The 26,981-nt window shown below is 47.8% G+C and overlaps 1 protein-coding gene across 1 annotated transcript in view; it reads right to left on the bottom strand.

The window, feature by feature from the left end:
- EXT1 (exostosin glycosyltransferase 1) overlaps window positions 1–15,049 on the bottom strand; it is a 176,629-nt gene extending 161,580 nt beyond the window's left edge. The window contains exon 1 of the mRNA XM_017826434.1: window positions 13,922–15,049. Within this exon, the coding sequence (XP_017681923.1) occupies window positions 13,922–14,868 (947 nt within the window). The 5' untranslated portion in view covers window positions 14,869–15,049. The remainder of the gene's footprint in view (window positions 1–13,921) is intronic.
- Between the last annotated feature and the right edge of the window lie 11,932 nt (window positions 15,050–26,981).

The following is a 26,981-nucleotide window of genomic DNA, read 5'->3' on the forward strand; positions in this document are numbered from 1 at the left end:
AACATGCAGAAAGGGCTCATACCCAACTTTAAGGCTCACAGCTCAGAAATGCTGAATTGTTCATGTAGCCCACAGATTTTCCACCCTCTTATTTTACCAAAGCTTTCAAATAAAACCCATTGTTTGTAAGGAAAAAATTTCCAAAAAGAACAGAAAAAGTCTCTTCTCACCCATAGAGATCCATCAGTGCTATCCTGTGTACACACTCACACCACCTTACACAACACACCTTTGCACAATAGGATTTAAAAAGCTGTAATAACTGATTACCTACTAATTTGGAGAGGGGCTAAAACCATACAAAGGCATCTTTATCTTACAACTAGACCAAAACAAGGCAGGAACAAGCTCATTCCTAGGCTTATAAAACAAGCCTTTACAGATAATTATGTTTTATTACTCTTCATTTTATGAGGATTGTGCTATACAAAACAAATACCAGATGCCTATTTGTAGCATTTGGGGGGGAGAAAGAATCTCCGCGAGCACTGCTGTAAGAAGCCCTGCTTTTAATTAAACACAATAAATGCATAAAAATTAATACTGCTGGAAACCAGCAGGTAGGAAGCAAATGGATGAACTGTAACTGTTGAAAGACCCTCTCCCCTCCACACTCCTGCGGCAAGAGCAGCCACTCACCAGCCTATTGCTTAGGGCTGGCGCTCTCTGAGCAAGGCTCCTTACACATGCGTTTCCCTGAAAAATTAGTACCAAACTTTTCAGATAACCAAAAGCTTAAAGAAAAATGGAAGGGAGGGGAAGACAGCAGGATTGAATACTACTTTTGTTAAAGAGACACACATGTACTTAGCCAGGAAAACCTGTAAGTAAGAGTCAAGTAGCTTAAAGATGGGGAAAGAGGAAAGAAAAGACAAGGAGGTGTAAAGTGATTTCTGGCAACCTTAAAATAAAGCAACCATCCAAAACAGGATGAATCCTTTAACTGTTAACTTGCCAGACTTACATAACATGCTCCCAAATGGCCTGACAGAGTGTGCAGGACAGGACCCCATGCCTGAGACGAGGGACACGCATTTGAAACACGGGTGCACAACCAGAGGGAGGCACACAAAGCATGACCAATAACAAGCAAAAATGGGACACAGTTCCTCAATGACAGTAAAATGTAGCCAACTTTACAGTAACTGCTAGATGTCAGCCATCCACCCTCCCAGAGGCCGCACGAGGAAATCTATGTCCCATTTTCAATGGTGGTTTCCTTTTTCACTTTAATTGCATTAAGATTCAACCATGGGATGACAACAGACACTTCTTACTTAAGGCTGATACCAGCCCTACATTGTAAATCCAGTTTTCAACATCGTGTCTGACAAGGCTTTAAAGTTCTGCAAAACAGACTGAAATTGTGTACACTGAGTCTCTCTGCAGCAGGAAGCCATCTTTTTTTTTTATTTTAAGAGATATTTTTAAGACATGGTGCAGTAATAAATGCAAGGTAAGTAGCAGTGGGATGGTTTCCATGCTTTGCTGCTCATTTGCTGTTTTCCATCTGTTCTAATTATCAAAGCTGAGGATGGGTCTCTTCTATTACCCTCCACCAGAGATATCCTCAACCTACTTCCTAATCAAGTTTGTTTACAAATATTCATTAAATTCCATGCTTTATTGGCCCAGTCATTTAATTGTAAGACCATGGTACCACAAGCTGCAATTACAGTAATCAGTGCATTGATTATTGTGAAACACAGTTATCCTGAGACTAAAGCTAAAGTAAATAAGAACTATTGCTATAACCAGTAACTACACCAATAGGGCAACCCAGGATCAAAACACTATCTCTAAATTTTTAGATCTCTAGTGTTATACCCAAACAACACAGATAACTTCATTGTGAATTATTTTACTGTGACCTGTGTCAGAGAAAATTTTCATGAAAAATGAAAGAATAAAAAACCTTTTTGCTAAAAAGGGCTATTATTACAGGCTGCCAGAAATAGCTAATAAAACAAAAGCTGAAACCTGTTTTCACTGCAAATCACTAATGTTGTGATGCAGAAAGCGAAGAGACAAGAGTCCTAATGGCTCCACTCAGCAGTAGTAACAGAAATGAGTCCTGTGAAAGGTGGCAAGTGCAGAGTGCAATGATTTTTTGACACCTTCAGGGCAAATGGTTAAGACAAGGACCAGGTCCCCTTGCACAAACACAGAGCAAGAGTCAATCCAGACCATGGGGTGCTACACCTCCAAGCTCCACAGCAAAGACAAGCCAGGGTCTGAGGAGAGGCAGCAGCTGAGAAAATAGCCAGCCCTATGGTTACCTCCATGTCAAGAGACATGCACAGAGAACTTAGAGATGAACAGGAATTTGGGGCTTCCACTGAGCTGAGGGGACCTGAAGCCCTCACACCGGGTGCAGAGCTTGGGGAGCAGCTTCTGTGGCCAAACAAAGGGCGCTGCCTGCCCCACCCAGAGGACCTCTTGCCAAGACAGGACATGCTAGGTCTCTGACCATGCACGACTCAGCCGGGGACAACCAGGCGCTGCTCAGACCTTCCAGTTCTCCTCATCCTGCCCACGGCAATCCAGAAACAACACAGGCAGACGGGACAATAAGATGGTGGGTTGTTCTCAGATAAAGGTGAACGACCACCTCCTGCTAATTAATGACTCAGGCATTTGTCTCCTTACATGCCACATCTGCAGAAGCCATCTTCCAAGGAACAAAGCTGAGACTCTATTACCACTCTCCACAAGTAAATGTTGGGAAGGCCATAGAAAAGCAATCGCATTTGTGTGCGTGTGAGCTCACAAACTAACCCCAGGAACTCTCTTTATGGCAGGGGGGTCATTTACAAGGAGAGATGAGAGCAGCATGCACCCACATCCCCCCCTTTGATGTGTCACCCACCTGCCTTCACACAGCCCCAGCCGCTTGCACGCTTTGATTACCAGAGCCTTCCCCGCCACCACTTCCCTCAGCTGCTTTAATCTTGCCACAACAACAGCGCCATGAAAAGAAAGGGGGAGAGGGAAGAGGATGAGAAAGAGAAATAAAAAGAGAGAGAGAAAAGAGATTTGGGTCTGGAAAAATCAACTTGATAGAGGAATCTGTAAAGAACTGACTTGCTGTCAGGCAGAGATGAAAGCACTAGAAATAAGGGATGTGTTGAGTGCTTATTAAAACAGTGGCATGATTCTCATACAGAAAGCATATCTTTGGCACCTGCTTGAAATCACTCCCATGAAAGAGCCACCCAACAATCTCGGACAGCTAACTTTAGCACCATTTTTATCTTTTGTTGAATATTCATAAAAGCTTCTCAAGACACGTGTCTAATCCAAAAATATAACAAGAAGTATTTCAAAATCTTGCATAAACTCATCCACAGGCCAGACTGATCATCAAGCCTGAAGCAATGCCAAACAGTGAAGCGAAAGCTAAAACCAGCTTGAATTAAAACTTGCAGAACTGTAGGTAAAAAAGTAGGCAGGGAAGGGAGATGGAGAGCAGTTATGAAAATGCATGATTGCCTGAAATATTTCCCCATCTTCAAAAAGTGTCGCCTTGAAATTCCTACCTGCTTCATTCACCTTGCTGCTATCAGATTTTTTATTACCCTCTCTTTTGAGGATTTGCCTGGCACTTAGTATGCAGGAGCAGTGCGCAGGAATAGATCCTGCTGCCATAGATAATGCGGTTCTAAGGGAAACCCATCAATTGTTAATGGCCATGCAAATTGTTGAAACTAGAGAGTTATTCACAGTTATCTCGCTGTGATTTGGTAAGTGTCCATGCCTGATGTGATCACTCACTTGATATATTTTTCTATTACAATTCAAGTAGTAGCCTTAGCTTTTCGTTTTAGGGGGGAAAAAGCATGAGGAAGTGTAGGAGGGCAAAGGGATGTTATTTGTTTTAAATTATTTTAAACAGTCATACATGCCTTCTTATGCAAAGTATGATAAATCCCTCCCAGAGACTACAGTCATGCCTTACCGAAACATTTAAATCTCTCCGATGAGGAATTAAAGGAGTTTACCATGAAACTTCAGACCCTGATCTTACAAAGCACATTCTTATGTTCCAACAATACACATGGTGCACACATCCTTTGTGGCACTGGATCTTCCAGCTGCAGGTTGCATCTTTTTACAATTTCTGATCAGGGTTTTCTCTTGCCTATGCAAAAATTTGCTGACATTTAATAAGCTATAGGCGTCTCCTCAAATCCATAATGCATTCAGTCTCTCGCAGCAGCAACTTACTGATCATTAATTTTCAGCTTTATTGCAGCTCCAACATATCAGATGCCTTTTTTTTTGCATCTTGTCTGAGATTTATTACTTTTAGCAAAGTGTACTTTGTTTTTTTATTTTGTTTGCTTATTTTTAAACAGCCCTGAAGGGGAAATGTTACTCTTCTTTATAAAATAATTCTGAAATCAGGCTATTAAAAAGTAAATCCTATAATTATGTTTCCCATTAGGATTAGATAAATTACATTTAATTAAAACAAAAATCTGCTAGCACCCAGCACAATGGTTGGTGGCAAATTCAGAAGATGAAACATTCATGTCTTTATCTTCCTGAAACAGCTGATTGAGTCTATGAGCAGACACACCCAAACAAGCCTTCAGAGATATAAATTCAGACATTATAAAAAAAATTTGTCCCTCCCTTCAGATAAAGATTCTGATTTTTAGAAGCAACCTTTGATTTTATTCTTGCAGACTACAACTACAGTTTTAATGAGCTTTCTGGTACTAACCCACTGAACTACCTGACTGCACCAAGAATTCCAATATTGTGATACAATGTCTGCAATTATTCGCGAGGCAAAAACCAGTATCAGAAGTCAAGATCTTCTAGGAGAATGAAGAAAAACAGGATTCCTAACCAACACTGCCACGCTTCCCTGTTTCCAGCACTGCTGTTGGTCAGGTGATGTTCTCCATCAGACTGAGGGCTGCAGGGGTCATAATGCACACTGCAGCTCTAGGAAACTATTTATACCATGCTCCATTTTACAGCCTCGGAAAACTAATTATTAACAGGACAGGGTCCCCCATGTACATTTGGCAAACACTATGGCATGCATTTTTCCTTTAGGAATCTACTGCTACGCACAAGCCATCAGCATCACGCTCTCAATTTTGTTTAGGAGCTGAAGAATGATTGATCTTATTGATTTGTGTCAACAGTCTGACATGGCCATATCGACCAGCGGTAATTTTGTAGGAGGAGCTGAAAAGGGAACTGGAGATAGCATTCTCTGTAACACGCCATCCAGCCCAAAGAGAAAACATTGTTAGAGATGCTGTTACAGCCGTCGACGGGACCGCACTGGGACTCGAACCGACACAAGTGAGCGATGAGACATTTCCCATGACCGTGTTTACAGAAAATCCACTGCTAAACACCCAACTGTATAATTATAATCTATTACAATTATGCAAAGAAGTAACATTTCAGAAAGGCCTTCTCATTTCCCATTCTTAGCATTGAATACTTTTGTTTTGCAGCCAATCAACTAAATTAGCCCTAATTCTGTTTCATTCAGAAACACAAAAAGGATATTAGAGGGGGGAAAAGTGAGCAAATGGGAAATTCACTTAGGAACCCAGGAATTATTTTCTTTTCACGTATTTCTGGACTAGAAACCATCATGGAGGAAAAAAGTCAACTGACAGCAGAAGAGCTTTACTGAATTTGCTAACTGCATCACGAGAGCCCTTGGAGGAGTGATCGGGAATGATAGTGCTGCAGTGCCTGGAAAGGCAGTGGCCTTTGGTAGGGGTTGAGTGAAGTAAGGGGAGTTAAAAGGCTCATATACTAATGTACCACATATCCTGACTCAGGACAAGTGTCAAACCCCAGAAGAGCTTTTGTGGCGATTTCCCCCTGCCAGACACACAGAGAAGAGCTGCTTTATACTGCTTCTGACAACTGCTACCTTTTATGAGAAAATCAGTTTAAACCTTCACTCACTGATACTTCTAGGAAAGGGGATACAGAAAACATGAATGAGTAGTATCTCAGCTTTACACAGTGCTTTTTCTAAACATGGCAAAGCATTTAAGTAATCCACGAAATGCTTGGGGAAGGCAAACTGTTCTTCTCATTTTAAAAGCATATGGAAATGTAACCATGGTGGCCAGCAGCAATCCTGGCTGTCCAAGTACAATCTCGAAACCACGTGTGCTACAGGAAGGAGAAGGCAGGAGGTCCTACAACAGCCCTGCCAGCACTAAACTTCACCCAAGGACTGCAGGAGCATGGAGAAGTCTGTCTCAGTGGAGTACAAAATGGGAACCTGATTTAGCCAAGATGAACATCTACTACCTTTCAGGGAACACCCACCTAGCCTCCTGTCCGCATCCTGGCTGAGGAGGCAGCACTACATCACTTGAAAAACTGAGGTTAAATCCCAGTGAGAGGTCAAGGAAAAGACGACTGGGGAAAACACAAGATATTTAAAGAAAATGGCATCTTTTTTCTCCTGTTATTAAGGAGGCCTAACCCTCCTGACTAGCTTTCAGTTATGTTTTCTTATTCTTAGAAATTATAGCATTTTAGGAAGTTAGATTGCATTTGGAAAGCCATCAGCCTGGCAGCACTCATGCCAGTTCTTTCCCAGCAAAGCAGTAAACCACAACATTTTGCTGAGATAGGCCCCGTATTTCTTAAAACATTATTTCCCTCTTCTCATGTGAAAATCTCCTCTCTTTTGTTGTCATTTGGAATTCATTTCCTTAACTTGTTTCTCCTGCACCACTGCAGTGTGCTGATCTCCAACCTCTCAGTCTCTAAAAACCCTCCCAGGTTTTGTGGCACCCATGCTACAATACCAGGACAGTTTCTTCCAATGCATGGCTGACAACTGTTATAATTTATAATTTGCTCTATAAATGGAAGAAAGGATTCCCACCATCCTCTGGCTTAGATCTGTAATCACCCCTGTGCACACCTGGTGTTGCAGGCACCTCCTGCTGCAGCTCCCTCCTGCTCTGCCTGCTCCAGAGATGTGGGGATGAGTTGGATCAGCATTACCTAGCACCGATGCTTCCAACAGCTGACTGAGGAGGCTCTTAAATTAAGGGCAAAACAGTAATGACACATGTCCTGTTTCCTCCTGAAATTTGGATTGAAAAAAGAGCAACACAAAACCTCATATAAAAGCACAGCATAGCTGGATGAACAGAGGAAGAGGAACAAATCTACTGCTCTGTGTAAACCATGAGAAGGTTTTGAAACCTATACGTCTCAAAATACTTGGCAATGTGGAAGGCTGCAGAACCTTAAATATAACCTGAAGTTATACTCACACATTCTCACAGGCTAAACTAATCTCCACACAGCACAGGACAGGAGTATAAATCTTGCATCATCATCTAGATATAGCCAAGTCCTGGAGAAGTCAGTCACCTCCGCAGCTCAGAACACGGCACTTAACTCCATTCACAGGCCAAACAGTTATCCACGTACCTACTGATTATTTTTCTCTGGTTATAAAAACAGTTTGTTTACCCAAGACCACAAAACTCTGTGGATTTTCTGAAAGAAACCCCTCAGAGAGAAAAAGAAAACAATCACAGATAATACTCCAGATTACAGCACATTCTCTTGACTCACATCTGTTGTGTAAATAAGTGCTTCATGTCGACCAGTTTCATTTACTTCCCTCTCCCGCGAGCCGCGGCTGCTGGTTTACCTTCCAGTGGGCTGTTCCAGGGCTGTATGTGGGGCAAAAGGATTATTTCCAGCAGAGTCAAACCAGTAGTCTTTTTTGCTCGGGTTTTTCTTGAGCTGAAACTCCTCTCGTTTAATCCCATCCTCCCAGCAAGATGCACTACTTCAGAGCTGCACGGATGCAAAGAGGTCCACAGCTGGGAACACTCTCAAGGCAGCAGGGAGCAGCAGGAAGGTGCACACAGCCCCCCAGGAGAACCCCAAACTCAGCGACCCCTCTCCCTTAGGAGCAATTTCAGTGAAGCTTACCTTAGGCCACTACAAAATGTCCTGCAGAAGTCGGAGTTTTCTCTGTGAAACACCCAGCCATGGAGGGCAAGAAGGCAGGAGCACTGTGGGATGCTCTGCAGCACATTCTTGCTGAGGGCACTTCACTAGGGGCACAGGAGGGCTTCATCTTCCAGGGTAGTTGGAAATGTTACTTTTAGCGCTGTTCTGATCTGGGTTCAACAAACCCTTCAAACTACTTGTTTCAAGATTAATTCTACTTGAAATTAAAATGATGACTCATATTTTTTTATTTGGGTTTTGTTCTATCATCAAGTGCCTGTTCAGTGATGAGTACTTATCAATAAACTACCCAAGAACAATTTTCCTGGGCAGGAAAAATTAAAGCAGACCCCTCTGGCCATGAAAGCAGTGTTCACCTACATTCTGCATGCAGAACACACCTGCTGCGGACCAGATCACCCATCTACTGTAATGCTTTGTCACCACAGAGCCTCGTATGAGATGCTTCATAGAAAGATGCAGAAAGGCCTGGGGCAAGCAATTATAATAATAACTCGCCCCACAAAAAAACTTAATTACTTGAGGTTAGAAGGGCGCCTGGTTTAATGCCCACGGGCAGGGTGGGCTCCTCTGCCGGGGCTAATTCCACACACCTGGCCACACACGCGGCAGCGCCCAGCACTGCTCACACGGGGAAACACTCTCATGCACATGCATCCACCTGCTCCCACACCTCTACTGAGTGGGAAGAGCCTGGTGCAAACAGTCAGGAGGATGAGAATTGCATGGCTGGCTGTGAGCTCAGGGACGCTCTTGTCACCCCAGCTCCTCCCAGGGCCCTGCCTCCATCAAATCAGCACCAACAGGCCCATAAGGACACTCTGCAATACATACAGAGAGCAAGAGGAGGAAAACAATAGAGCAAGTCCTGTATTTCTCAGACATACATTAATGCTTTGTTATTTACCTGCTTACTGCATTTTGGAATAAACGTATTGTAAACCAGGCAAATTTCCAGTTTCTTGAAAATCGATATTAAAAAAGTAGTCTGGTGGTGACAGGTCTCTGCAGGAGCCAAGATACTCTGGGAAAATGCCCAAGCTCTCTCAGTAGTTTTTGAGTTTTATCCAAGCTCCCAAAGCAGCCTGGTGATATACAAGACACACAGACTGGTTCCCATTGCAGTTCAGATGTCCTGAAGAACAGCCATCCAGAACCTGGGTGGTTTCTCAAACCCATCCTAAATAGTTGCAAATGAGCTGACTCGTGAAGGCTTTTATATAATTCAAAAAATAATGCAGTGAGTGATGAAGTGTAGCATTTACATCTGTATTTTAATACAATACACGGAAGCTCAGTATGTTGAAAATACAAGAATTTCGCCTGTTTGAAACATGCACATACATGCGTATGCAGCGCCCAGATTACCATCACATGTTCGGCAGGCAAGCCTAAGCCTTACTTCACATTCTTCTGCCGGTCTTGTGAATGGCAAACTCATCCCTAGTGTCTACGTCTACCACTTCTCTTTTTTCAATATGTGTATTTTATTCTTGGTGGGAAGGAAATGAAACTAAAACTTGCATCTCTTCCCATTCTGTGCCTATTGGTCGACTGTGACTTTTACTCAGGATTTTCAAGGTGGGAGGTTCAGGGATGATTGATGCATGTTCCACCAGTAGAGTGCACACCAGGTACTGGATACCAGGCATCAACGAAAATGTTCAGTTGGATATATTCACCTGTAAAAGTACACATACGACCCTACCTAGTGCTATCATGTGCCCTGCAGAAATGTTTCACAGGTACAAGCACACAATGTGTGTGCACCCAGCAGTCCCAGGCAGATGTGAGAGCAGCTCCTTCCATAGGCTCCTCCACCACATGCCTCCAACCTCCTCTGGCAAAACTAGTCCCACCTCATGAGGGTCTGTGTATTTTGCCTACCTTTCTCAGTTCAGTCATGATCACTCAGGCTTTTTGAGCGCTGACTAGTCACAAAACTTAAGTCTGTAATGAACACCTCACTATACTATATGTTCTCCACCATAGTTCACGTTTCTCCAAAAAGACATTTTTTTCCTCACTTCTCCTTCCCCATTTTCCTCTCTTCAACCCCATTCATTTTTCCCCTTTCCTTCATTTACATCATTTACTTCAGCTGTCCTCCACGGACGAGGAAAAAGTCTCCTTGAATGAGCTTCTGATGAGACCTTATGTTTTTAGATACCATCACCACTACCCTCTCCATCTTCCAAGGGCAGAGTTGCTGTAAATCAGAGAATATGCCACAGACATTATTTACTTTCCTAGAAAGGTCCTCATTTTGGTGCAAATCTCTTCTCTGCATCTGGCTTTACTAGAACATTACATTCCTCCATTTCTTTCAGTATCCGTAGTCATTTATATTACCTTCCAAAAAGTAATTATTTGGAACCAGTTAAGCCTGTATATGAATTCTGCCTTTGTTTAAAACACATTGTACATATGTATATATTTAGACTGTCATTAAATATTTAAGAGGCTGTCTTCAAACTTCAGCAGCAGCAGTGTTTATTCACTTAACCCTTTGTGAAACTGAAAGCTTGAGGCTGAAATCCTATTGTGGAGGAATTCAGAAAGCCCAGCTGCCCTAGTGCCGGGTGACAAAGGCCAACTTTGATAACCAAGGACATCGCAAAGCAACCAGAGCTTTTCTTTGTTTTCCTTTATATCCTGTTTGCTAGTAGTCTAATCATGATAATGTAATTCATTTTAGTCTGCATTAACTTTATCTGCTGAGATGCATAACTAGGATGCAAATTAATTAGCTGTGACATACAGACGGATCTTTCAATACAATTCACAGAGTCAAATACACACATGCCCAGCCCTCCTTCCCCCAAGTAAGACATTCTACACGTTCTTCCACAGGTCAAGAAGTCACCTTTGTTGGTATCTTCAACCTCCTAGAGAGGACACACCACATCCTGCAGACAGGTGGACCTCATGCAAATACAACCCCAAATACTCTGTTGAAGATGAAACCCCATCACAAGTAACTTGCAATGTGTGCTGGCCCCAAGCTTAACACAACATAACGCCACCACCCTGCTGACATGAGGTTAACATGTTTTAAAATCTGGTCATCTAATTTACCCGACTTGGCAAGGCCTCTACCTAGAGTAAATCATTCATAGTTCAGCCTGAAAAGGACTGGTATCTCAGGGCCAGTTCCCCATGGCCAGGGCACCCACACTCTTGTCCTTCACATGAAGTGAAATGGTGTAAAGATCACAGCAGAGGATGGGAAAACAGGCACAGAAAACCACAATATGCAACTTCCAACTCTATACAGATATGCAAATAGATGTATCCTGGAGAGTATGTTTTTTCTTCTTTTTGATTAAAACCTTGAGGATGCATTGTTGAATCCAAGCCCAAAATGCCTCACAAGAGTCCCTCTGTGTGCAGTTTTCAAGGCCCAGACATATTTAGAGACATTTCTTTTCCCAGCAACTACAGCCTCGTTGATTAACAGATGCTGTGATAGGACAGCAGCATCTGACAGTTGTCCGGGATGGACAACAGAGTCCCTCCTACAGCTTTCACACCTGGGTTACAGATCAGCACAGAAGCATTTCAACCGCCTGGCTGCATTATCCTAACTTGAGGATGTGACCCTGTCACATTTTATAAAGGGAGCGGAGCACCAGGCATGGTCCCTATTTGCACAGAGGAGCCAGAGGCCACGGCAGGATGTGGTGCTGGGAGATCACCAGATGGCATACTTTGCTGTGCATAGGCACCAAAGCAGGAGTGTGAAGGGGCAGCAGCACGCTCTGGCAGGTGCGCTCACTCCGGTAAGATGCTGGGTCAAAGAGCTTCAGCATTTGCAGTTGTTCAGCAGAGCCCATTCACCTCAGCAGCTCAACCACAGATTCAGCCTGCCTCGGTTCTTAAGAGTAATCTTGTTTTCTTGTCAACATCTTTTTTTAGTTCCTGTCTTTTAACAGCAGCATTGCAACAAATGTTGAAGCCTCTCCACACCACCTCAGATACGGCCACATGTTAGCAGCAAGTCCACTTTTTGTATGAACAGCACAGCAAACCAGTTGGGTTCATGCTATTGTAATCCCCTAAGGGTTGTTATGTACACCTCTCACTACAAAATAAGTGGCAAAGACACTTTGGGAGGAGCAGAACTCATGGGGAGAGGTCTATTTTTTATTAGACCAAATGGCATAGCTGTAAAAAAATTGACTCACGTCAAACCACAGGCGGGTATGTTTGCTTTTACGACACCTTGACAGCGCACATGGTATACTGTGCAGCAAATAACCAGGACTCTTCCCATCTCTAAATTAGCTCCAGTGCTGAGATCTAAAAACCAAAAACCAGCACAGCCTGCAAGGCTGCAATTGTCAGGTCTCCCTTTTTCCCCACAAAAAAATACTCCCTGAAGGAGATCACAAACCAAAGGGACTCCTGGGTGACAAATCACGAGCTTAGCTTAGTATCTCTACTGATCACCCGTCACTGCTGCTGTATCGTTTCCACGTGTGCATCGTTTCACCATTCACCCATCAATTTCCTGAAAGTGAATGGGATTAAAAGTCCACTGACTGTTTGCACTGCTGTTTCCTCCCTCTCTGCAGCAGAATTACAGTAACCGAAAGGTGAGCAGAGTTCACACAGGCACAGGCAGGCTTCCTGGCTTTGCAGTGCTGACCTTCCCCATCTTTCCCAAATCCCTGGGGATAGTTTCAGTGCAGAAGCAGGCAGCCAGTCGGAAATTTTCATCAGTATTAATGCCAACGTAGTTTCTTCCTAACTGCTCTCCAGAAGTATTTTTCCACCCAGGTTCCCTTGTGCACCACAAAACCCTCCAGCTGTTGGCAGCTCCGGGTGCAGCTCCACTGCTGTACACCCAGTGCTGTACAGCTGGTCTGCTTTAATTCAGCGTCTAATTCCTGCTACCCAGGAAACATTCTCACGTGAAAAACTTCATATATAGGCACCTACTCTGCAGTAAGCATAGTGGTGGTCGGCATTTAAATGAACTAATCAGTTGCAAACGGCTTAGTCAGCATCGCAGTCCTGGAGGTAATTCCCAGGAAGCGATTTTCCCGGTAGCTATATATACAAACGTGAAAAGCAGACTGGAATACAACGGCAACAGCACAGCGAGACAAAATCTGGCTACACTGTAACATTACCAACAAATAAAAATAAAAGTCGGGGAAAGTCAAGGAACTGAGCAAGCACAGGATGTGCTCGCATCACTGGTGTATCCTCTCACACGTAAAAGACAAAAACTCGGACACAGGACGTGAACACAGTCAGCATTTCTTTTTCCTCCTTTCTTTACTGATGCTGCGCTAGTTTGAACTGAGGGGAAAAATACGGCTAGGCAAGTTCTTGGTTTGTCTGAGGAGACACACAAACACCAGCCAGACGCCGGGCAGTGCTTTTTGGAGAGAGCATCTCAGCCATCGCCCTCAGCAACCAACCCTCTGCAGGAGCCAGGGTCACACGCGACCTGGAGAGGGCTGAGGAATCGTACAAACTTTGTTTCAGGGCAGAGAGGGCACAGGGCATCTAAGAGGCGCTGGGAAGACAAAGGGTAGTGCCAAGTGCCAGCGCATCCTCCAGCAGCATCTCCGCCGCTGGCCACGTTTGGAAAGCCAGCGGGCTGCGGATGCAGGTCATCAGTCCCTGGGCAAGCAACGCCACGGTTGCAGGACACCGCATCGCCCTTCAATGCCTCCCCGCCGGCTCCCCCGGCCAAGGCAGCACCGAGCCAGCCGGCAGCATCACGGGGGACAGGGGAAGCCACCGACCTGCCCAAAGGAGAGCTGGAGGCTTTCCTCTGGCCACTGAATGCGTATCGGTACACATCTGCTCACATCTGCCCGGTGGCAGGGGCTGCCTGCAGAGCCGGGCACGCCGGCATGTCCCTGAGGACACAAGCACAGGGAAAGGGGCACCGCTCACTTACTTTTCGTATTCGGCGTTGTCTCGATCGCAGCGCGAATCCTTGTGCTTTTGCCAGTCTTTGCCATGCTTGCAGGTGGTCAGGAGGACAACATCCTCTCCGTTATGGACGTGATATAAGGCATTCCTGGTGTCTGACCCTATCCCCGTCAGGTACCTTTTCCCCTTGAATACCAACATGTACTTCCTGAGAGGAGGGATGGTGTTAAACCTTAAAAATCCCTTCTCCCCTCCTGTCCTAGGATGATCCTTAGAAAAGAGTGGGATAGAAACGTCAAAGTTGGGTCTGAAGTTTTCAGTACTGATGCTGGCTTTGGCCAGCATGGCCTGGCCAATGTCGAACCCCACATCCTCGGTGTAGTCGGGCCAGGTGCCGGAGTATAAATTAAAAATCAGGTGGTTTCTGCCGTTGTTCCACAGGTGGAGGCTCTGTACCTTGGAGCGGAGGTTGTGCACGTACTGGGGGGAGAGCTGGTCCCGGTCCAGCGTGTCCAGGCTAAGGACGAAGAGGCAGGCCTGCCCGGGGTCCGAGGTGTAGAAGCGGGAGCCCTCGATAGCGGCCAGGACGTTCTGGTAGCTCTCGGCGATCTTCTCTCCTTTCTGCTGCGGGTACACGTAGACCTTGAAGCCGTTTTTCCGGCACTGGGCGAAGTCGAAGCAGGACTCCATGCGGCAGCGGCGCCCGCGGTAGAGGCCGGCGCTGGCGTCCCGCCGCTGCCGGGGGGAGACGCGCCCGCCGCCCTCGGGGCCCGGGCGCTCGGCAGGCGCGAAGGGCCGCAGGGCATCGGGAAAGCGGGGCCAGGGCCGCTCGGCGCCGCCGGGACGGGGGCCATGCCGGCTACCGGGCGGCGGGTGCCGGGCCGCCCGCAGCCGCACGCCTCCCAGGTAGAGCAGCAGGGCGAGACAGGTGCCGGCGGAGAGCAGCGTCAGGTAGCGTTTTTTGGCCTGCATGTGTCCGGCGGGGGTCCGGGGGGCTGCGGAGGAAGGCGGGGGCGGCCCGAGCTCGCCGGGCGCCGCTCTCAGCTCCGCTCCGCCATCTTCCCGCCGGCGAGCGCTTCAAACTCTCTTCGCCCACCTCCGCTCGGCGCCGTTCCCCAAGCCGCCGGCCGCGGCCGCGCATGTGGGCGACCGCCGCAACTTTCTCGCCGCCGGTGTCTCAGGGGCGGCGGGCGGCGGCCGGGCGGCGGCCCGGCGGGGCGCCCCGCATGCACTCAGGGCCGCCCCTCCCCGCCCCGCCAGCCCAGCCCAGCCCGGCCCGGCCCGGCCCCGCCGGCTCACAGCCCGCGGCCGCCGCGCCGCAGCCTGACGAAGCCCCGCATCGCCCGGAGCCCCCCGCCCGGCCCCGGCGCCGCTCGCTCCTCGCCTCGCTCCTGCTGAATGGCCCCCAGGACGGAGCGGTGGCGGCGAGGACCCTCCTCCTCCTCTTCCTCCTCCCTCTCCTGCTCGCCCCTCCCTCCTTCCCCGCCTCCCCCGGGCCGCGGCCGCCGCGGCCACCTAGCCCTGCGCCCCGCTCCGCCCGCCCGGGGCCGCGACCCCCGCCCGCCGCGCCCGGCCCGCGCCGCCCCCGCCCCGCGCGCTGACCTCACCCCGCCGCGCTCCCCGCGCCCCCATTGGCGGGCGTCACGTCCGGGGGGGCGGGGCTTCCGCCTCGCCCATTCATAACCCGCGGGCGGGGGGCGCCGCCGCTGGGGCGGGAGTGGTTTTGCCGACTGGGGTCAGTGTGGGGTGCGCCGGGACGGGAGTGCTCCGCGCTGCCCCCGCGGGCCGGCACCCGGCGAGCCCCGGCCCAGCGCCAGGGCCACCCTTCGCTCCCGGTCCGCTCCGCCTCCCCGCCGGTGCAGCCCCCGGTCGGGGGCGGCCCGACCCCGCTCTCTGCCAGCAGTGCCGGCGCCGCCGCTGCCGCCCCCTGCCGAGCGCGGCGCCGCCGCTGCGCTGAAGCCGCCCCGGGGCTCGGCTGCGCGCAGGGGGAGCGGGCACAAAACCGTGGCTGAGACCCAGAAACCCAGTCGCGAGGGGCCTGGGAACAGGCGCCCTGTGTGGCGCGGGCAGGGCCAGGAGCCGCGGGCGCGGCCGCTCTCCCCGACGAGGAAGGCAGGGAGAGGGGGGGACGCGGCTCCGCTGCCCGTGCTGGGGCTGCCGGGGCTCCAGGCGCTCCCGCCATCGCCGGCCCTGGCCGGGGTGCGTTGAGTCGATGCCCCCCGGGAGCAGGCCCTGTGCTCCCCTGGGGCAGGCGGTGAAACGATGCTGATGAACGAGCAGTCTGTAGGGAGCTGTCTCAGCACCCAACCATCCCTGCAGCGACCTGTTTGAGCCGAACCTCACTCGCTCCTTTGCGTTCAGTTCATGGCCAGCCTCTGTTACTGGGAGAGCCCTCGTCTGTCAGGCTGGTCTGTGTGGTGAACCCAGGCTGGGGAGGGTGGCAGGAGCGCAGCTGGGAGCCCCAGATTGCTGGAAGGGGTGATTGCACCGCGGGTGAGCGTATATGTTGCACATATACGCTAGCTCACAAATAATACTGGGGAGATTAACTGGGATGGGCTTCAAGGTGCTTGCACAAGATCCTGGATATCACGAAACTGTCCCAACGTCCTTTCCTTGTTGCTTATATCCAGCACTAAAACTAACGGATTTGCCTGCTCTGGGTTGCAATCCCCCTCTCCTGCTGCCGGATAAAGAAGAGCCTTATGCCACCTGAGGGACAGAAACCCCATATTGGCCAAAAGCTTCCCCATCCTTGTGCTCTTCCATGCATGTCCTAGGAATGAGCTGAGGCTCCTGTTGTGTCCTTTCCTCTTATCCCTGTGCTTAATGGTGAATTGAGAGGAGAAATGTGAGGTAATGTGGGTGAAGACAGTGTGCCTCTTCAGTGAAAGAGGTGAGAGCCTACTACGGAAGGGTGCATTACTGATAGAAAATGAGGGTCAATCCTGTAGTTGGAGCCAAGAGAAGATAATTCTCTTCCAAAATAATTTGATTGGAGGGAGGACTGTTGAAGAAAGAAGATGGGAATAATAAGAAGAAAGTCAGATTCTGAGAAGAAAGTCATACCTACAGCCAGAGTAGATTTAGGTACAGGGGGTAGAAATTTTGGACAATGACTTAAGTGGGCAAGTGGGATTAAATATTTATCTATTTGTTAACCCTGTAATCCTTCTCTGAAACACTTGTCACAGCCCACATACAAGAACTGGGATGCTGTTCAGGAAGAAAAACGAGGTCAGCTTCTTGAAAGGTGAACCAAGGCTGCTCACAGAGGCACCTTCTGTCAGGCGCAGGAAGGTGGAATCCCATTACTGTCTGCAAATTAAGCCACTGGGGACCAGTTTCAAACAGAAAAGGAAGGCTGTGAGCTTTGCAGCCTGTGCCAAGGACAGTAGCTGTTACAAATAGATTGTGAAGGTGGGGTGATCGTGAGCCTGTGATACCAAAGCGCTGCTTCCCACAATAGGGAAGTGTAGGAGGGAAGTGAAAGCTGTTGGGTTTCCAGCTGAACTGCCCTGCCCTTGACGTACCCAGGCTGTTGCCCACTTCACAGCACCAGTGAATACTTCAGCTTTAAAATATTTGGATCTGGAAAAGGGCAGTGAGGTTGTCATTTTAGACCACAGAGAAATAAATCTCCGCAGGCTTTATCCATAGGATTCCTGAGTTGCGGTATCATTGCCTCGGAGAGATCTGGATCCCATTGTGGCAGGCAAGACCTACCTAGGGAGGTGTGTGCATGCCTGTAACTGGGTTGAGAGTGGCTATGGGGATCACTTGCCTTTTTGAAGACCTTTCTAAGCCATCACCCACTGTTTGTAATTCTCCTATATAACAAACTGAAATCAGCCTGCCTCCAGCCCATTTCATTGCTGCAGCTTGGGCCCTGTGGGCAGTGCAGGTAGCAGGAATCACACTGCTTGCCTTTGGCTCTTCAGTGGAGAGTTATCCACAGCCTGGGCAGCAGCTAGAGGCAGAGCGCTCCAGAAATGGAAGCCTACCTTTCTCTTTGGTAATAAATCTGTCTGCATCTGCTACCAGGCAGGTGGATGGTGGAGCACAAACCAGTGTATAATGCATATCATGCCTGGAGAAAAGGAAGATTCGGTGGTGAAACGGTATTTCATTGTATCCATGTGGCAAGTACACGAGTCACAACCTGGGTTTGCTCTGGTCAGTGCTGCCTGCTAAGGATCTGCAAGGTTGCAGGTGCCTTTTGACCCTGGTTCGTTACCCTTTGCACTCTTCCAAATAATTTATATCTTCATATGTCTGGCAGTTGTCTGGGAACCTGTCCAAGCCTTCAAATGAAAGGCCAGGAGAAGGAATTGGTTTTCTATTTCTGGCTTTGCAACTTAACACCTGCCCAATCTGTGGCAAGTCACTTGGGGCCAAATTCTTAGAGATGGGTTAGTATGTACTCCTCATTTTGAGCCTTTCTCTTGGTGTCCAGCTGTAGCTTTAGATGCTTTCAGAATTTAATTCCTCAGAGTTCCTGGCTCAGTTGCCACCTAAATCTGGTGGTACCTTCCTCTTTTTTAATGTGAAAAACTTCCTGCTGCTTGGCCCACTTGAATGTGTGTTATTTTTGATGCTGTTGAGTAATGCCCTTGACTGGATGTTGGATATTTCTCTATCAGGTTGAAACCCGAAAGTAAAAACTTGCTTCTTGGATTGAAATCCATTCAAACCATAAGAGGAAAATGCTGAAATGCTGTCACTTGCTTACCTGCACCGACCCCCCCCCCTTTTTTTTTTATTCTGGTAACTCTATGCTTAAGGTGTTTCCCTAAGTAGGGAAGCTAGAATCAGGCCCATGCCTTCCAGGAGAGCATCCTCCCAGAATGGGTGGAGTGGAACTCCCCCTCCTGAGACTGGCTTGTCACCCTAGGGCAATCACCCTATTAGATTACCTGGGGGCCTCACATTTCCAGCTAAATGAGCTTGATAATGCTTTCCTGGCTAATAGGATGGCTTGAGAGCTGATTTATCACCATTGTCAAGTCTGTCATGATCCTAGGGAAAAAGCAGCATAAAAACACAGTGGAGCAAAGATGTTTGGAAGGACTTATTGACAGGCACATGTGCAGTTAAAAATTGTTACTCTGTTGCTTAATTAGCTCAAACCACCATTCTTTGCCACAGTGTGCTTTTCCATGGTGAAGTGCAACAAGAATTTCCAAAGAACTAAGCAAAACCTTGCAGAGCTTTCAGCCTGGAGCTCCAGGCTTGGCTCTGTGTTTGTGAGCCTGGTTTCCACAGATGCTGAGGACCTGCAGATGCCACTTTGGTTTGGGTGATTATACGCAGATTAAAGAGCAAAGCTTTTAACAGAAGGCTGGGGGAGAGGATCTGACTCCTGTGTGATGTTTGCTCACCTTCTGGTGGGAGCCAAGGAGGTCCCCGGGAGACAAAGTCAGCGTTCTCCTTTTATTCAGTAATGACAAGGCCAGGTTAAACTTTGGAAAGCATTTTTGAAACCCACTCACCAGTCTGGAAAGACTTAAGGCTGGCTTACAAACTGTCTCTGCCTTCAAATAGCCCTTGGCCAGAGTTGTGTTGCTTTATCATTAAAAAAAAGGAAGCAGGAAGGAGGGAAGGACAGAACAGGCTTTCGAATAGTTGTTTGTGGAATGGTAATACTCTGTTAAAATTATTCCTCATCTTGGAGCAAATTAAAATGATCTTTGCTCCACAAATTAAGACTAATGCTGTGGTTGTTTATCATGTCTTGGTAATACCACATGGGAATAAAAATATCAAGTCTTATCCATTGAAATATCAGATATGTAACTGTTCAAGCTTTGACATTGTAACAGCTTTTTCTCGTGTCCTGGGAAATAACTGGCTGTTACAGAGACAGTTTAAATGTGAGAAAATCAGTGGGTTTATAATTAGTTTATTTTTAAGGAAGCACATAACTGCCCCTTGCTAAGAAGGTCAGAGTTTCAGGTGGGATGGAGGGATAGCAGTGTAGGCACCTGATTTACTGTGACATTAAACAGATAGTAAAACCAGAGACTTATAAATATTAAGATCTTAATCTCACAGCAGAGCTCTGCTGGGGAAAGCCAGAGACAAACAAGGCTTTGCCTGTAACTCGCTCTAGGGTCAGGGCCCCGGTGTGCTGCGTTACAGAAGCAGGATGACTGTGCTGAGTGGGTCTGAATACAAGCAGCTGGCTCTGACGGTGGCTTTGTATGAGATTCATCAGAGGACTTAGCACTCTGTGGCTATTTTGAGTGCAATCAATTCACAAAACTCTCTCTTTGTGTGCAGCCTAACTTGGAAACACCTTAAATCCAAAAACACCTAATGTGGTGGGGTTGGGAAGGCTCCCGGGCTGCTCAAATACCTACTGTCAGGTGTGACCAGCATTGCAGGTGGCTTGGGGGTGATAAGCAGCAAGGTCCCCAGGTCCCAGCTGACTCTCCTGCACAGAGCTGGTGGCCCAGTTCCCCACCTGAGTTTAACTTTTCCCTTCATAGCCCCTGGGAAGACACTTGGCCAGGAACTGCTCTGGGGAAGGATGTCCCCCTACACTGTCCTGCTGGGCAGGAGGGCTGGCAAAGAGGGAGTGAGACACGGGACATGGGCATTGGAAGAGTGGCCAGGTGGTGGGCAGCAGCCTGCCAGAAGCCCTGTAGAGGTGCTGTGCCATGGGTTAAATCTCCACCACCAGTTTTGGGAAAGAATTGGCAAATGCTTTCACTTTGTGAGTGAGTTTGTGGCTGGGAGTCCCCATGGAGGGGAAAGGGAGGCATTGAATGACTGCACATGATGCCACTCTATCCCCAGTATTTCCTAAGGGCTTTTTAAATTAGTGCTCTGCCTATTGCTTTGTCTGGCATGTCCTTTCGTTTTTCTGGTTGTTCCCTCCCCTCCTGTGCTGGAAGGGGAGCACGTGGGGGCTTGTGCAGCCTGCAAGGCGTCTGCATATAGCCAGCTGGGCTTTGGCCCCAAGCCTCACTGGGACAAAGGGTCGGCTCCAAGGGCTCCTCAGACACGAGCCATAGGGCTCTTTCCTGCAGCAGCGTGTGTTTTCTCTGCAGGCTGCCTAATAAAAACTGTTTCACAGCAAAGGCAGGCTGGTGGAGGGAAAGCTCTTAGGCGGGTGCTATCCCCGAGAGCACCGGCAGTCTTAGTAAAGCCTATTTATTGGTGCTTCTTTCTTTGAGGAGTAATAACTTCCAGATTTACTCCCTTTTTAACTGAGCATATTTCAAAGTGGGTGTAGAACTATTTAAATAGCTTCTGTGGAGGTGGGATGAGAAATTGCTCTTATTCTGTAGTCTGCAATCAGCACCAAACAAGCACTTTTCTCCACTGCACACACAAACAGGCAAGTATCTGCCAGCAGCCTCAGCACTTTAGATCTGATTTTCCGCCTGCTGGTGTAAGACACAAGGAATTCCACTAACATCAACAGAGTTTCAATAGTGTAGTTTTATTTTATTTTAAATACAGTTAAATCTCTGTATTTTTTTTACCCCAGGGACTTCTCAGTGACTGTGCTTCAAGAGATGAACCCCCACCCCAGTGCATGGGTAGTGCAGACCTGCTGCAGCCCTTGCTGCCCAGCATAGCTGGGCCATAGCACGATTCTGCACAGCCCTGTGACCCACTTCTTCCCAGACAGCCAAGCACATCCTGTTGCACCAGAGAGAGAGGAGCTTCCTTGGAGGAGGTGGAGGCTATGGGTGTTCTTGGGGTGCCCTCTTGGGACATCTGAAGTTGGGGCCTTTGTTTTGCCTGCTCACCTGTGGAAAGAGCCTCAAATCCAAGGGCTGGCAGAATAGACCCAGTGAAGGGTAAAGGTAAAGAATGCAAGGCCCCGAACTCCCTGCTTGGATGGAGCAGGAATGCTGTGAGGAGCAAAGAGTACGAAGGAGTCCCAGGCCTTCAGAGTTGGTAGAGTCAGAGGAGAACCAGCCTCCCTGATGGCTTCCAGAGAGACCTCCTGCCCCACCAAGTGGAAGTGTAGCCACTCACCCCAAAAATCCCCAGAAAAAGTTTGGGTCCTTGCTAAATCAGTTCTCTAGCTGGCAGTATGTGTATTTTCATGCATGACTTTTTTTCCTTTTGGTGCAAACATGGGTGGCAATCTGATTAGCTTATGATTCATGATTTGGCTAATGTCCCTACTTCCCCCAGTCCCCACCTGTTCAAATAACTACTACTGTAATGTAGGCTGTTAACTTGAAATAACTTTTCCAACCCCTTTGGTAAATGAGTTCTGAAAGCTGCTTTAAATCTCATCCAGGAGCAGAAATTGTAATAATTTAACTTAAATGCTTTTAAAACCAAGTCAACCTGGTACAAAACTCTATGTGAGCATTTAGGAAGAAACAAGTTCACTTTGAGCTTTACTTCATCAACTAATGCTGTGATCAGATATGCTGTTCTGGGAAAGCCTGGTTTCTAGCCCCTGCTGCTCAGCCCTGCCTCTTGCCAAAGGCCATCCCCTCACCAGCTTTGCCACACAAAAATACTGCTTTTCACCTAGTCCTAACAGCAGGAGCCAGGTGAGCAAATCCTCCCATTCAAGGAGTCACAGCTGATCTGGAATATTGTGCTGGAGCAGAGTGAGGAGAGGCTGTTCCATGCAGTTTTACTGCCAGACCTCAACAGAGCAGAGGAAAGCCTGCACAAGCAGCCATGGTGGGTTGAGGTTGGTGACTTGAGCCAGTTCTGCTACGGTCACATCAGTGAGCTGGGCACTGCACCTTTGGTCATCTGGTCCTGTGCCCACCACTCACCACTGCAGTTAACCCAGCCCGGGTGGGTTACAGCAGTGGCTCCATGTGCCCTTTGCACCAGTTCAAACAGATCAATCAGGTTCAGAGCAACTTCCCAAAAGCCCTAAATTATGTAAGCAATACAGTGCAATCAAAAAAAAAAAAAAAGGAAAAAAGGAAATACTGGTATTGAACTCACTCACCAGAGGACTGATTTCTCAACTGGCACAAAAAGGTTTTGAAGCACATGTGTATTTCAGCCTCCATGCTTATAACCCTTGGGAAGACCATTAGGCAAATTCTGACCTCATCCAGTCCTCGTCTTGCCATGAGTTCCTCTGCAGTTCACCGGCCTCGTTCCCTGCACAACCCTCAGCTGCTGGTTTGGTGCACTGTAGTGTGTTTAGCTCTCGCTTCCTCTGTTGCAATGGATGTCTAATCCGTCTCCTGTAAATTCACCCTTCTCTGGTGGCAGGTCAGCAGGTTGGGGTTTGCATGAGGCATCCCGTGCCATGGGCACGGTGCAGAGCCTCTAGGCCTTCCAAAACCTAGTTGATGGCAGCAGGGAGAGGAGCAGTTGTGTGACCATGCTGCTGCAGTCAGCATCCAGATTTTGCACCAGGGGAGGTAGATGCTTTGCCTGTGGGTAAAAGCAGTAGGTTCACCATGAAGTGCCTCTCCATAGGTGGTGTGCTGATTTCACCCCTGGCAAACAGCATTAATATAATACATCAAAGCTGGCTGCACTAATAGCAAACCAAGGGAAAGGATTTGCTATACATGCTAGCTACTTTTCAAATGCAAATGTCTGTTTTAAATCAGATTAAGACAGAAGGAAGCCTAGAGAATGCCAATAATTAATACATGATAAAGGAATAAACATCCAGGGCATCAAAAGATAAAATGCAATCACAAAGATGAAAGTAATCAATCTTCTCCACGCAGCCTGCTCTGCTGCATGGAGTAAGTGGGTGTGAGTCCACATCCCCATTTCCATAGGTAGGTGGTGACTGTAAACCCAAAGCATCTGCTGAGGAAATAAGAAGACTCCTTAAGCTTAGCCATAGAAGTGGAGAATCCTTGTGCTAGGCCGGGCTGAGCTCAGCTCCCCAGGTTCTGTGAGCCATGCTGCTGTGGAGAGGGAGCCCTTAGCAGTCACTTCTATTCACTGTCATTACCTCAGTCCCTTCAGGGTGTGCACAGCTGGCTTCTGTGGCGTTAAACCAATGAGATAGGTGGTGTTTGGGATCCCCACTAAGCCTTGAGTGGGCCTCAGAAATATTTTGCCCTGGGTTCCTTTGTCCTTTTTCCCACTTGAAAAGCACACCAACCTCTCCTCTCTCCCCTCAGTTCCCCAGACCTCCACATTGATTTACAGTTGGGGTTACAGCAGGACGCATCTCCTCAACATTCAGTCTTAAAAGAAGAGAAATAGGAAACTTGAGGGAAAGTGGTAACAGAATCTAACCCCCTTTCATACTTTTTTCAATTCACATGGTGCTGGCATCGGACCCTGGCAGTGCCCTGTGCTTCCCTCTTCAGCTGTTATTGGAACAGCAGCACTTACTCTGGCTTTGCTAAGCTCGCACAGGGCACCAGACTGTATCAGGCTTTGCATTTCAATGGTATCAGAGTTAAGCAGGCCCAACTGGCCCGCAGTCCATACACTGAGTGAGCTTCACTGAAGGCAGATAGACATCACTGTTAATGTTTGGAAGCTGCTGCTTAGCAGTGAGCTCAGATGTCAGCTGCAACAGAGAAGTCCTGTGGCTGCTGGTTTCAGTGACTGGTCTGTGTACCAGTCCCTGGATTTGGAGAGTACTTATCTCATCAAGTGGTTCTTTATTTTCAGCCCTAGATACCAGAAAAGAAACAGAGGTGTCTTCCCAGATGTCTTAAGAGTTGTGTTGCTGACATAAATGTTTGCAAAGCCCCCAATACACAGGGCTTAAAAGTCAAATCATGAAACCACAGAATCATAGAATCATAGAATCAACTGGGTTGGAAAAGACCTCCGAGATCATCAAGTCCAACCCTTGATCCAACAGCGCCATGGTTACCAGACCATGCCACATCCAGTCTCATCTTAAAAACCTCCAGGGACTGTGAATCCATCACCTCCCTGGGCAGCCCATTGCAATGTCTGATTACTTTCTCTGTAAAAAATTTCTTCCTAATATCCAACCTAAACCTCCCCTGGTAGAGTTTAAGATTGTGCCATCTTGGTTTGGGATGGAAGGGACATTCAACAAATATCTAGTCCAACCCCATGACCGGGGGGGGGACGGGTAACCTTGCACTAGATCAGGTTACTCAAAAGCTCAAAGCCCCATCCAAACTGACCTTAAACATTTCCAGGGATGGAGCATCACAACCTCTCCGGGCAACTACTTCCATTATCTCACCACCCTCACAGTAAAGACTTTCTTCCCAATATCTGTATTGGATTTGTGTGGCAAGACTCTGGGAGCAGGGAGGCTATAGAGGTGGCTTCTCTGAGAAGCTGCTAGAAGCTCTCCCATGTCTGTCAGAGCCAATGCCAGACAACTCCAGGATGGACCTGCCACTAGCCAAGGCCAAGCCCATGAGCCTTTGTGATAACATATTTTTGAAGGGCAACAAAAAGTTATTGTGCAGAAGTAACTGCAGCCAGAGAAGAGAGGAGTGAGAATACGTGAGAGAAACAGCCCTGCAGACACCAAGGTCAGTAAAAAGAGGAGGGGAGGAGATGCTCCAGGTACCGGAGCAGAGATTCCCCTGCAGCCTGTGGTGCAGACCATGTTCAGGTAGGTTGTCCCCCTGCAGCCCATGGAGGTCCATGAGGGTACAGAGATCTACCTACCTCCCTGAGGAGGAAGGAGTGGCAGAAAAAACATGTGATGAACTGACCATAACTCCCATCTCCCATCTCCCTGCACTGCTGGGGGGAAAGAGGTAGAGAATGGGGAATAAAGTTAAGCCCAAGAAGTGTGTGTGGGGGGAAGGTTTTTTAAGAACTGGTTTACTTCTCATTATCCTGCCTGGATTTTGATTGGTAATAAATTCAACTAATTTTCCCAAGTTGAGTCTGTTTTGCCCATGATAGTACTTGCTGAGTGATCTCTCCCTGTTCTTATTTCACAGAATCATGGAATCACAGAATATACTGAGTTGGAAAGGACCCACAAGGATCATGGAGTCCAACTCCTGGCCCTGCACAGGACCATCCCCAAGAGTCACTCCATGTGCCTGAGTATCGTCCAAACACTTCTTGAACTCTGTCAGGCTTGGTGCTATGACCACTTCCCTGGGGAGCCTGTTCCAGTGCCCAACCACTGCCTAGATGAAGAACCTTTTTATAATATCCAACCTAAACCTCCCCTGACACAACTTCAGGCCCTTCCTTCAGGTCCTGTCACTGGTCACCACAGAGAAAAGATTAGTGTCTACCCCTTTTCTTCCCATCATGAGGAAGTTGCAATGATGTCTCCCCTCAGTCTCATCTTCTCCAGGCTGAACAGACCAGGTGCCCTCAGCTGCTCCTCATATGGCTTCCCGTCAAGTCCCTTCACCACCTCATTGTCCTCCTTTGGACACTCTCTAACAGCTTAATATCTTTCTTATATTGTGATGACCAAAACTGCACACAATATTCAAGGTGAGGCCACCCCAGTGCAGAGCAGAGCAGGTCAATCCCCTCCCTCAACTGGCTGGCAATGCTTTACCTGATGCAACCCATGAGCCTTTTATTATATTTTCTCTCCCCTGTCAGAGGGAGGAAGAGAATCATAGGGCGGCTTTGGTGGGCACCTGGCAACCAGCCCGAGTCAAATCACCATATATGTAATCTAAATCTACTGATTTTCAGTTTAAAACCATTACCCCTTGTTCTGTCACTATAGGCCCTGGTAAAAAGTCTCTGTCTTTCTTATGAAACTCCTTTAGGTACTGGAAGGCTGCTGAAAGTTCTCCCTGGAGCCTTCTCTTCTCCAGACTGGACAGCCCAACTCTCTCATCCTGTCTTCAAAGGAGAGGTGCACCACCCCTCTGTTCATCTTCATGGCTCTCCTCTGTACTTTCTCCAACAGGTCCATGCCTTTCTGTTACTTGAGATCTCAGAGCTGGATGCAGTGCTCCATGTGAGGTCTTATAAGAGCAGAATAGAAAGGGAGCATCACCTCCTACATCACCTGATGGTCACATTTCTTATGTAGCCCAGGATATGATTTACTTGGCACACTTTGCCAGCTTGTAATCACTGCAAATAATTACATGCTGAAGAATAAGGATATTCTGGGGTCCTCTTTCATATTATGAACTTCATATGGAAAAGACCCTCTTGCTGGGCCTTGAAAGCCCAGGAAC

The sequence above is a fragment of the Lepidothrix coronata genome, unplaced genomic scaffold (genome assembly GCF_001604755.1).
Source record: "Lepidothrix coronata isolate B3197 unplaced genomic scaffold, Lepidothrix_coronata-1.0 Scaffold126, whole genome shotgun sequence".
In the NCBI taxonomy this organism is placed as follows: domain Eukaryota; kingdom Metazoa; phylum Chordata; class Aves; order Passeriformes; family Pipridae; genus Lepidothrix; species Lepidothrix coronata.